This window comes from Volvox carteri (assembly GCF_000143455.1).
Source record: "Volvox carteri f. nagariensis unplaced genomic scaffold VOLCAscaffold_85, whole genome shotgun sequence".
In the NCBI taxonomy this organism is placed as follows: Eukaryota; Viridiplantae; Chlorophyta; class Chlorophyceae; order Chlamydomonadales; family Volvocaceae; genus Volvox; species Volvox carteri.
Window position 1 is genome coordinate 281,337 of NW_003307628.1, and position 12,058 is coordinate 293,394.

The 12,058-nt window shown below is 53.8% G+C and overlaps 1 protein-coding gene across 1 annotated transcript; it reads right to left on the reverse strand.

Annotated features, from left to right (window-relative positions):
- Positions 1-1,322: 1,322 nt before the first annotated feature.
- On the reverse strand, positions 1,323-2,396 carry VOLCADRAFT_99302 (uncharacterized protein; the record flags this gene model as incomplete). The annotated part of the gene is made up of 3 exons (XM_002958072.1): positions 1,323-1,435; positions 1,946-2,078; positions 2,334-2,396. The coding sequence occupies 3 exons, from the start codon at positions 2,394-2,396 to the stop codon at positions 1,323-1,325; spliced, it is 309 nt and encodes a 102-aa protein (XP_002958118.1).
- Between the last annotated feature and the right edge of the window lie 9,662 nt (positions 2,397-12,058).

Below are 12,058 nucleotides of genomic sequence, written 5' to 3' on the forward strand. Positions count from 1 at the left end.
CGTGGCGCAGGCGAGGATTAGGACGTCCTGTGCCGTGGCTGCAGATGTACCTGCCTAATGCGCGCCATACCGGCAAGGGTGAAGGTTGTTACCTTCACGCTCTTCATGCGTGCGCGCCAAGGTGAAGGGTACCTGATATTATGGAGGCGGTCCAGGGATGTCGATAGTCCAAAGCTTGCACATCAGCGCTTTGGCTGGAGTTTTTAGGCAGTCCCTCGCAAAAACGTGATGCAGGGTACGAGCGACCCGAATGAAACTGTTCGTACAAAGCCAGAATGCGAAGGCTACGGTGAGCCGCGCAAAGTTTTTGCTGGAGTTATATATACCGACTCTTTTTAAAAGCGTTGGCTGGCGTTTTTGTCAACCCACAGTGGAGTCTGCACACAGTGGAGGCTGCAGATGTTTTGTGGTGGCGTGATAGGGCGGGTGTAGGTTAAGTGATGGTAAGAGGTTGACTGTCGATGCTGTCACAGCTTATTTCCGCTACGTCTCGCAATCCTTTCGTTTTGTGCTGATGTGTCGGCTGTGGCGATGGGGTACCACAACCCTGATCTGGCTTGCAGTGTAGAGGCAAAGTATCAAGGGTTAAGTCATACCGGCTCCACCACAACACTAACTTCACCAAACGGCGCATATTTCACACTTTTATACACGTTTCTACCCATTGCCCTGGATAACGGAACCATTCTGGAGTGCAGAATTTTCTTCAGTTTCCTGTCATCATCTGCCCGACTCCATGCTGCACATACTAGCATCATATATCAGGCCGTGAATTTGAAGACATAACGCACGTCGGGTACAACACAACTCTGGTTTAATCGACGCGTATGGACCGTGTCACTGGCTCCTTTCCTTAGATACCCATACGCTTCCGTTGTACATTTTCCAAATCACACCTTAAAAAGTTGCGACCTGTAACCTGTTTGACGCATCCCCACACTTTTCCAGGACACGGACACCACATTTCCCCTCTTCACATATCCTTGCCCGATACAAACCCAAACCCAGGGCCCGTCATACGCATATTAACACCTCAACCTCCGTTTCCTTTTTTTCCGCAAACAGCAAACCCGTAATTTGAATGATAAACCACCACCACCACACATCTTGTAGCCGCTTGCCTTAGCCATGCACACAGCACAATCTGCATGCTCGTCTTCAACCCCCACTTCTATCGAGCAGGGCCAAACACCTCGGGGCTATCCTGCATGCCCTCAGTGTGAGTTGCGCAACAACCTACCCCGCCAGCCATGCATATGCTTCACAATGCTTGCGGCAGCGGTCGTGGGGTTGGAATGCATCCATTGCCGCTCCATTGCCGATTAATGCTGAGTACCGCCTGTTGCGCCTCCAGCGGGACCCGGCTTGGTGCCATGGTGCTCGATCTTTTCCTTGATAGTGTCCCGGGCGTCCTTGAGAGATTTCTTGATGTCGTCTACGGAGACAAGGTAACAGTCAAAGCGCAGGGGGCAGAGGGACTTGCTTTCTCGGCACGGGTTTCGGAGCATGCCAAGAAATTCTTTCAGCGCATGCTGCATAATCCGTCGCATAGTCCGCTGTGTTCGCATGAACAGTCAGGAATACATAATCTGTCTGTCTGTAATACACCAGCGCCAAGATATGGATAAGGACCGGCACCTACAAGAAGCCACATACCCTATGGAGACGGTGAGGGCAAAGTTCACAGGATTAGTATCAGCCAAGCGGATTAGGCACTTTAATAAACCTGCGCACTACTTTTCTCTTACGCCCATCTACCCATCTGCCCGGGACAGCTGCAATAAATCAAGGCAAGACAGGCTGCGCTTATGCGCATGCGAGTACACCTTCAATGAAAACCTCATATACACAGGGTAAAGGAACTATAAGCCTTATCCAAACATACTCGTAGCTTTAAATCGAAACATATAGCTCGCTGAAACAGCCAGCGTCCCCAAAGGCGCACCTCGGCGCTTAAAAATGACGTAGCCGCCAACGCCTAACGCGACCGCCCCTAGCGCCGACACGCCTCCAATGATGAGCTTGCGACGGAAGTCCTCATCGGTTTCGACGCGGGTGCGGATGCGATCTGTCTTCTCCTGCAAAGCAAAAAGAGGTAGGGAGATCGCACTAGGTGGCGATGTCGCAACTGCCGAAACGGCCTGGGCTTAAGTCCGCGTTGCATCCCTTGTCCAAGGGGATAAAAGAGACGATACAGAAGTCCTTAGCTCCACCCCAGCAGCCTTGCACTTGCATAATATCGCGCTGACGTGCGCATGGATTGTGCCAGAACATCAAACAAACGCGCAAACGTGTTGCAGACCCACGACCGAAAACAAGGATTCCCAACTCACCTTAGCAACCTTCGCCGTATCCTCTCCAGCCTTCTCTGCTTTTCTCGAGATTGGGGTGGTCATTTGGTTTTACAACTTATTACTAGGAGTGACCCAAGGGACGGAAAGTATGTGAGAGATGCAAATGATTTACTTCTCGATTCCTGATTGTCAACTTTAGAGCATGTTATGGTATGAGAGCTTCTTAAAAATGGCCTTGTGGGGATATTTCATGTACGGCGCTGACGCAAATGGCCTCGGCCTTCAAGCTATTCATGTCGATCATCCAAGGCAGTTCCAAGGCAACAAGGAACAACAGCGCCCTGCCTTGATGCTACGAACACCAACTATTTATGCAAAGTAGCAGCCCGTATAACGCGCCACGAAGGTATTTAGCCGGAAGGATTCGGTCAGCATTGGCGGGCATTCGTTGGATCGTTCGGGCCTTCTGTGGAGGATCTTGCCAGGACGCGGCGCCAAATAACCACGATCATCGTTACATACATCAAATGACACGATTGTCGTAATTTTTGAGCTGTGAACTCCTAGTACTCTCCGCTGTAGAGCCGTTTGCCACAGCCTCACTTGCACATTCTGTTACGCAACTGAGGAATGCTTCCTCTGCCACACGCAGGTGAAGATGTAAATGTCGCATAAATCGCTATTGTATGGACAAGACGTAGAACAACAACTGGAAAGGTCTGACCGAAATACCTAAGTTACTTGAATGTCAAACAACACTCCCACACGGGCAGACCTCGCTTCACCTCACAACACCCTGCCAGAGACCAGCCACAATCCCGGGGTTCAGGACTTCAGGATGAGAATCTTCCACAGGCAACAGCGTTTCAGTTCAGCAGACACCCATCGCTTGGAAAACTGGGAATGGCGGCAGCGGCGGCTGGGTGAACACATCCGCCACCATCTCCTCCGACTTGCCATAGTGGAACTCAACCTTCCTATGCACAGTGCTCTCACGAACAAAGTGGTGCAGCACGTCGAGGTGCTTCGACCGGGCAGTGGTGATCGAATTTTCAACCATCTTCAGCGCCGCCTGGTTGTCACACCAAATCGGTACACATGAGCCACGCAGCTTCAAATCACACGCGAGTTGACGGAACCATAGCGCCTCCTACGCCACAGATCCACTTGATATGCACTCAGCCGCGATCTGCAGTCGATCAAGTGTTGGCTGCAGACGGCTCGACCAGCTCACAGCGCCACCGCCATAGCTAGTAATGGAGCGCCTCGTATCACCACAACCTGCATAGTTGGAGTCACAGTAACCATGCAAGATTTCTGAAAAAAATCCTGACTTTTCAGAGGACACACTACCTGTCACCCTTAGTGCCAGCAACATAGCGTACAGCACCCTGCCAGCTTGGCCATGCCAATTTCAGAAGTACTGGATACGGTAGTGGCGGTTGCTAAGGTTGTACAGGTCCAAGGAGTGGTGGAGTTTGTTTGTTCAGAGTGAGGAGAGGAGTGCGATAGGCGTGGTGCTATTACAGAATTTATATGTACCGGTTAGGCAGTCGAAGCGCATTGTTTGGCAGAAGCCAGGCCAAGTGTTAGAGTGGGAGGCGGTCCAAACTTGAGTGCACCGCTTTCCCACCCAGTTCTGTGTTCAAACTTTCCCACCCACCGTGGTGAACTCATTCATCCGCGCTATCACTATCACTCGTCACTACCCCGTGCTCCCGGATGTGCCAGGTTGGATCCAAGTACCGCCATAAGGTGCCCAAAGACTTCATTTGGGCTTTCACTAATAATTCACTGGGGGGCACACCCTGGTTAAAAGCATGCTGTAAACAACCACCACGGAAACTATGCACACTCTCACCTCCATACTGGCCACAACCGCTTAAGTGTTGTTTGAGGCAGTACCCCAAAGCCTCCGTTGAAAGTGGGGCTTCCTTGAATCGGCGCCCATTGTTGTCCACAGGCCGGAAGAGGTAGTCGGTCACAGGAACTTGGTATGCTGAACACGTCGAAAGATACACTGATAGAGCACCCAAGGGACAGATCACGGGGTTACTGCTTCTCTCCACCATTTGCCTCCTTGATACGTCTTCGTTCCTAGCTTCGCAATTTGCAGGCGACAGGTGGAAGGGACTCACCCGTCCACACCGGGCATAGGAAGCGGAAGACCTCTGAATGGACTCCGAACTTGATCAGGGTCCCGAAGATCATCCATCCGAAGCTCTCCGCAGTCATGGCCACACATGCTCGTGCTCCACAGCAGACAGAAAATACACGAGCATGCGTGGGCATGACTGCGGAGAGCTTCGGGTGGACGATCTTCGGGACCCTGATCAAGTTCGGAGTCCATTCAGAGGTTTTCATGAGTAGTTGCCTTACCGCTTATAGACGTGAGTCGAGCTTGGGTACCTGCGAGCAGAAGAGTGTGCTTTCTTCCGTGGGAGGAGGCGAGCCTGGTTACCGACTGCGCTATCTGCCGCGGGGCGGTGTAATGGGCAGACGACGCAGTGGAAACCTGTCAGTACTGACTATATTAACTCGCGAAATTGCTCTTTCCGTCGCGCTCTCCGCGACTTGCCCTACTTTCTCACCGGTACGGCCCCGCTGTACCACCAACGAACAGCCGAGTACGCTCTCGGCAAATACACAGAAAACCTTGGTTTTCTTTCGTTACTCTCAGAAAACCTACAGTCTTCCGCTTCCTATGCCTGGCGTGGACGGGCGAGTCCCTTCCACCTGTCGCCTGCAAATCGCGAAGCTAGGAATGAAGACGTATCGAGGAGTCCGATCGCCTGGGCAAATGGTGGAGAGAAGCAGTAACCCCGTGATCTGTCCCTTGGGTGCTCTATCGGTGTATCTTTCGACATGTTCAGCGTACCAAGTTCCTGTGACCAACTACCTCTTCCGGCCCGTGGACAACGACGGGCGCCGATTCAAGGAAGCCCCACTTTCAACGGAGGCTTTGGGGTACCGCCTCAAACAACACTTAAGCGGTTGTGGCCAGTATGGAGGTGAGAGTGTGCATAGTTTCCGTTGTGGTTGTTTACAGCATGCTTTTAACCAGGGTGTGCCCCCCAGTGAATTATTAGTGAAAGCCCAAATGAAGTCTTTGGGCACCTTATGGCGGTACTTGGATCCAACCCGGCACATCCGGGAGCACGGGGTAGTGACGAGTGATAGTGATAGCGCGGACAAATGAGTGCACCACGGTGGGTGGGAAAGTTTGAACACGGAACTGGGTGGGAAAGCGGTGCACTCAAGTTTGGACCGCCTCCCACTCTTAACACTTGGCCTGGCTTCTGCCAAACAACACGCTCCGACTGCCTAACCGGTACATATAAATTCTGTAATAGCACCATGCCTATCGCACTCCTCTCCTCACTCTGAACAAACAAACTCCACCACTCCTTGGACCGGTACAACCTTAGCAACCGCCGCTACCATATCCAGTACTACTGCCACTACCGCCACTACCGTATCCAGTAAATTGGCATAACTGAAGCCAAAGCGCTCGTCCACCGTACACAACCAAAGTAGCTGGGCGCACACCAGCAACGAGGGCAGCATGTAAAGTGTGTTCCACTGTTTCCCATCCCGAGCTGCCCGCCTCACCGCCCCAGCCACCCGTGCTCAGCGTGCATCTCCTTCTCTCTTTTATATCCCCCCAAATCCTTCACCCCTTCTCCTCCCCCCCCCAACCACCCGGCCTAAAGTCGCGAGAAAGCAAAACAGGTGGTCCCGCACATGTATTGGATGAGTTGAGGGAAAGGGAAGTGTCCAAAATGTTCTTCTACCAGATGACAATATACACACACACCTGGTAGCGGGGTGCATGGGGCTGCCTTCGTACCGCCAGGGCCCTTGGCAGGAACAGGTCTTTCCGATGCGGTAGACGCCATACCTCACGCACCGGCAAGCGACGTAAGAGGGCCACCCACCACCTAGGCCAAACAGGCAATATAATGATACAGTCCAGCTTGTCCGTGAGAACTTTGGCCAGCACCCGGCCAGCTTGGGAGAAGGGGGGATTCATGTAGAGAAGTGAGGGTGGGTCCTCTCTTGTGGAGACCCAGGATTGTGTGAAGGCATCGATGCCAAGGCATCCCGGATTCCACCGTGCTGCGAAGAAGCGGCCAGGAACCTTGGTGTTGGTGGCATCCGCAAAGATCATCGTCACCCTACTAGGTGCCCTCTGATTGGCACCCACGTACATCATCCGCAGCAGCGTGTGCAGCAAACTTGAGGAAAACACTGCCATTGCATGCTGCAGCGGCGGCTGTGGACCATATCTTGCTGCTGGCTCAACCGCAGCTTGGGCCCATACCGACTCGAGAACACACAACAGCTTTCCGGGATTTACTGACAGCGGCAGTGCTTGATTTACAACCTGAGCTAGTGGCCGAAGCACAAAAGGCCTTAGGTCAGGCACTTTTAAGCCCAGGTGATCAGGGGTTATTGCCGCCATGAGCAGATGGGGTGGTATTTCCGCGGCTGCATACGAGGCCTTCACCGCACCGAAACGCTTGCACCTATCTCAATTTAGGGAATGGTGTACGGACATGGCGGTAGCGCTGGCGGAGACGGACTTGGTGTCTGTCTTCATCCAGTATATACAGAGGATTCAAGATCCGGGCTCCAGGCTATGGACCTTCTTTGTGGATACAGTCGTTAGCAAGCTGAAACCTGTACCGCTGGAGGTAATATCGGAGGATGAGTGGGCAGCCAGTGCCTTTCCTCCAGTGGTCATGCTTCGCCGTTTGCTCTGGGTTCTCCAGGAAGGCGCCAAGGAGCAATCAAAATGCATCAGCCGTAAACGCCAGGCAGAAGGCGATGGTCCCTCTGGATCTCGTCTGGACAGCCCGGAACTGGATTACACTCAGAAGCGACACTGGAGGTGGGACCGCTCGCAGCTGCGGACGACCGGGTTATGTATGGCCAGCCGAACCGAGCTACTGTGGGACCGGTGGGTGCAGCAGTTCCGCTGTCCATTCCTGCGCAGAGCCGGGATGATACTGGGCATGCAGCTGAAGGGGCTGGTGGCCAGCAGAATCGGGAGGATAGGCCAGCGGTTGAAAAATTGGATGGTTTTTTACAAGTCCTCCTGGTGTTGCAGCCCCAGTGACGAGCTCAGATACAACGCATGGACCGGAAGGAGCTCTGGTCCCGTTTCCTGCACCTGGCGAGGGTTCATCGCCTGTGCTTTGCATACCTACTTGGGGGATGTGTCGGGGGTGCTTGTCCCTGACAACGGTGCCCTTGGCGGCATGATATTTCACTGGACGACTGGGTGGAATGGCTGCTGGGAAGTCTCGCGGGAGCAACCGCCAAAGCGCCACCGTGACAGCCTCAGGACGGAACACGACTACTTGGTGCAGCAAACGCTCCGACGATTCCGAGCCACGGGGAGGGCGCTCCGAGTGGGGAGCTGGCGCAGCCGCAGGGACTTCCACCTGACCAGGCTGTGCAGCCACCATCTGGGGTGAGACGGCTATGACATAGGTAGCGTGATATAGATAGGGCATGTAGGAATCTCCTAGGAGCCTAGGTTGGCGGTTTCGTTGTGAGAAGGTAGGAGATAGGAAGGTGGGCACCTAGTTCGGTAAACAGGAGCAACAGCTCAGGTACTTGACAATTCTTCCTGACTGGTGTTCGAGGGGTGTTTGGACCGGGTACTAAGGGGCGTCACCCTAGGAGTCGGGCCTCTTTGTGGATGGCCGATGTGCGGAAACGGTATCGGTGAGAAGTGAACAAAATGAATGCTGACGGGGTGTTGTTGGCCTGGACTACAACCCACCCCACCATGGCGGGACCTATGGCGGGGAAAGTCCCGGAAGGGCACCCAGCTGCAACATGAAGCTGAAATGACTTGTCGCGTGTTGCTTTCCCCTCAGTGGAAAAGGTACTGGTCTCGGGTTAAAGGGACGTCGTTGCCTGTTGAATTATGTAGGCTATGAGGGTGGACTCCAGTCCACTGCCTGGTCGTGGACATGGTGGTTTTGAGGACTACGGAACGGTTGATGCCGTGACACAGGGGCCCGAGGTGCTTCCCTTCCCGAGTGAAGAATCAGGAGGTTATTTTAGTGAGGAGCATCTTGATCTCGGACGGTATGAGAAGTTGGGGGAGATGATGCTGGAGCCTTCGGACGACCCCTAGTGCTGCTGGTGGGCACCTCGGGGCCTACGCGGGCAGCATACTCCGTTGTAAACGGGCCTGACATTCAACCTGTACCCCCATCCAACTGGCGCCTCTCGGAATCGCAACTGGGAACTGCTAGAACACTGCTGAGGCAGGCCTGGGGCCGTTTGCAACAGCTGGATTCCTTAGCTGCAGTGGACGTTACACCGGATCAGGAGTTTGAGCAACAGCTGAAGGCCATTTGCCCCGACCCAGACCAGTTTCGAGCGGGAAGACTGCAGGCGCATGCTGAGCTGTGGGACACCTACTTCACGTTGGCGGGAGAGGGCTCCATACGGTCACCAGCTAAGTCGGTCCTTAGAATGGTGCGGGATGGGGTCTCCTTGGACTTCGTGGGGGTTTATGCTCCCGGACAGGAGGCCTCGCCTCACAGGGCTCAGAAGATGCGTATAGTCCGGAAGATGCTACAAGAGGCCTGCCCAGGAAAGGTTGTGGAGGACTTCTTCGAAGGGGTCCAGCCACACGCCATGCAGTTCCCGAATCACGCCAGCACTCAACAATACCAAGACTTCGTTTCGCTGGAGGTGCAACACGCCATAGATCAAGGGGTTCTTCGAGTCTGGGACTTGCCTGATCCACCAACCGTCATAAATGGCTTGCGAGTCGTGGTACAGCCCGAGAAGCTGCGCTTGTGCATGAATCCCATGTACATTAACCTCTTCATCCGATACCGTCCTCTTAAGTATGAGCGCCTGGCGGACTTGATGTTTTATGTGCAGACCCAGGACTACTTGTACGCAACAGATGATAAATCGGGTTATTGGCAGGTTGCCATGCACCCGGACTCTTATCGCTTCCTGGCGGTGGAGTGGTTAGGGCGCCTCCTGTACTGGGCTCACATGCCCTTCGGTATCTCCCCGGATTGCTTTCTTTACTCGAATATGAAGCAGGAGGTATTCTGGCCAATGCGGGACCATGGGGCCCGCCTCACGTTCCTTATTGATGATCATGCGGCAGCGGCGAATGGTAAAGATCGAGCTAAGTTCCTCTGCAGAACGGTGGTTATGATATTGGTAGCCCTAGGTTTTACATTAAGTTTTAAGAAATGCCGCCTCATCCCAGTGCAACGCCTGCGCTTCCTTGGCCTATTAGTGGATGCCTCCAGGCAGACCTTTGAGGTTCCTGATGATAAGGTGGAGGCGCTAGAGGCCTTTGTAGCGGAATTCAGAGCCGCTACGCCACTAACCATGCGCCAGGTGGCCCGCTTGGCGGGTAAGATTATGGCCATGAGTTTGGCGGTGTCCCTGGCCCCCTTGCATAGTACGATGGTCGGAAGAGCTTTGCAGGGCAAGTGCTCCTGGGAGGAGGCGATAGGTCAACCCCAGCATGTCCTGGAGGCAGCGGGAACTTTTCTTGAGATTCTACATACTAGGAATGGGAGGGCATGGTGGCGAAATGAAGCAGCTGTTCAGTTACAGATTGCGGGTGACGCCTCAGAGAAGGCATATGCAGCACTTTTACCCAACGGCGAGCTCGGAGAGGCAGTCATGCGGGTTCCCTTCTCCCAGGACGAGATTCAGCTTCTGGCGGAGGGCCGCCTCAGCAGCACGGTGCGGGAGCTACGGGCAGCCACGTTGGCATTGGAATGGCTGCAGGAGCAGGCACCAGAACTGATCCGTGGACGGCGAGTGCAGTACCAGACGGATAGTCAGCCTGCTCACTTCTGTATTCTGGGACAGAAGGGTGCAGGCCAATGCCTGGAGGAAGTGGCGCGGCTATGTAGGGTTAGTGCTCGGTCTAACACCGAATTTGAGACGGTGTGGTATCCCCGAACAGCAGCAGCTCAGCAGCAGGCAGATCGTATCAGCAAGGAGGAGGATGTCGCCCAGTGGAGCTTGAATCCGGAGGTTTACCAACAGCTTCTATGCGCCCCTGGAAAGAGGGGCGCAACCCGGACATCGACTGCTTTGCGGATGCCACCAACACCAAGGTTCCTGGCCGCTTCTTCCCGGGATCGATACCCGTTCGGGTCAAAGACCTTCCGATGGTGATTGCGCCCCTAGTTGATGGACGGTGGTGACCTGGGATAAAGTTAACCTGCGAGCCGACCAGGAATGGAGTTGAGCCACTGTCGACCCGGCAGATTCCGTTGGATGCTGGTGGTGGGTGTGGAACTTGAGCGATCCACTGAGAAGTTGACTAGGGTGACTGGATGAGGGTGCCCCGAAATACCAGGGAAGGCAGGGTTTCGCAGGGTAGCTGCCACGGGCGAAGATACACCCCCCTGTTTCACACATCATATATGTGTGTTTCTGTGTTTTACATGGTCGTGGACAGCCTTTTCATCGCCAATACGAGGCAAAGGCTCAAGGGCTGCCAGATCGCATCAAAGCACCGTCCTACCTCGCACTTCAGACAAAAGCAAGTGATCAAGGAGACTAACGACCAAAGGGAACGAAAATCAAACATACATAGTAATGATCCATGTAAACACCTAGGGACGTGCACACGACCATGCCTCGACATTTTGTACACGTTGGATAGGGCCCTTTTGCTTTGGCACTTTCCTCTCCACATGCCTGCACTTAATGTGTTCTCCGCATGATTTGACCGCACAATCCAGCATGCACGTGGTCACGGCGTGTGGCCACGTCACCATCGACCCGCCGGCACCGACACTTGGTCACAAACTCTCCAGTCTTACCCAGCTCCGCGCATAAGACGGAAGGGTAACCAAGTCAGAACTCAAGAGCCCGAAATGCGCCGTATATCAACAAGTAGATCCTGTGATTCTGGACACGTACATTTTTGTTTCACTTCAATCAGACTTGGTTGGCTATGGTTACGTAGGTTTGAACGGATGCTTGTCAGCCAGCTGCCTGTATGCCATTTACCTAAAAGCCACCACACATATGCATTTTAAAGGATTCTTCTTGGGAGCAAAGCGCCTTCTTCCTTGAGATTATCAACGCTCCTGGAGTCATTCTTCACTATCCTTACCTTATATTATTGTACCTACTCGCGCACGCTTCGCGCGTAGTTTTTCCGCCGAGCCATCAGCTCTTCAGCCCAGAGGGTTGCAAAAACGGTCTAATCCCCCAATCCCGGGGTGTGGTAGTGGTCAGCCATCCCCCCATCCTGGCTGGGGTGACCGACTCCCATCTCCCATCTTAGGGGCCCGGTGCTAATCCCATCCTTTGAGACAGGTTTCCCATCCTGCCAGCCTGGGTCCCATCCCCAATCCTATGGCCAGGGTTTCCAATCCCATCCTGCAGCTGTGTTCCCCCAATCCTCATCCTGCCAGCCAGGGTCTCTTCCCAATCCCTTCGACCAGGGCCATCCCCATCCTGCAGCTGTGTTCAGATCCGAAAGCTGTCAGCCAGGGTCCCATCCCCATCCCTTGCCAGCTACAAACCTACTCCTTACGTTTACACAGGTGCTGTAATATCGGCTTTCTCTTTAGGCGTAAATCAGGGGAATGACCAGGGTTGTTTTCTATTTCCGCGAGATATTTTTCTCTTGCTCTATGGCTTATTTCCTCTAGCGTCAAATTCCGCCCGGCTGTGTTCGTTCCGAAGCAGACTGAAGCGACAAACGCTCGTTGAAGCGGATCTCGACTGAGGAAGAC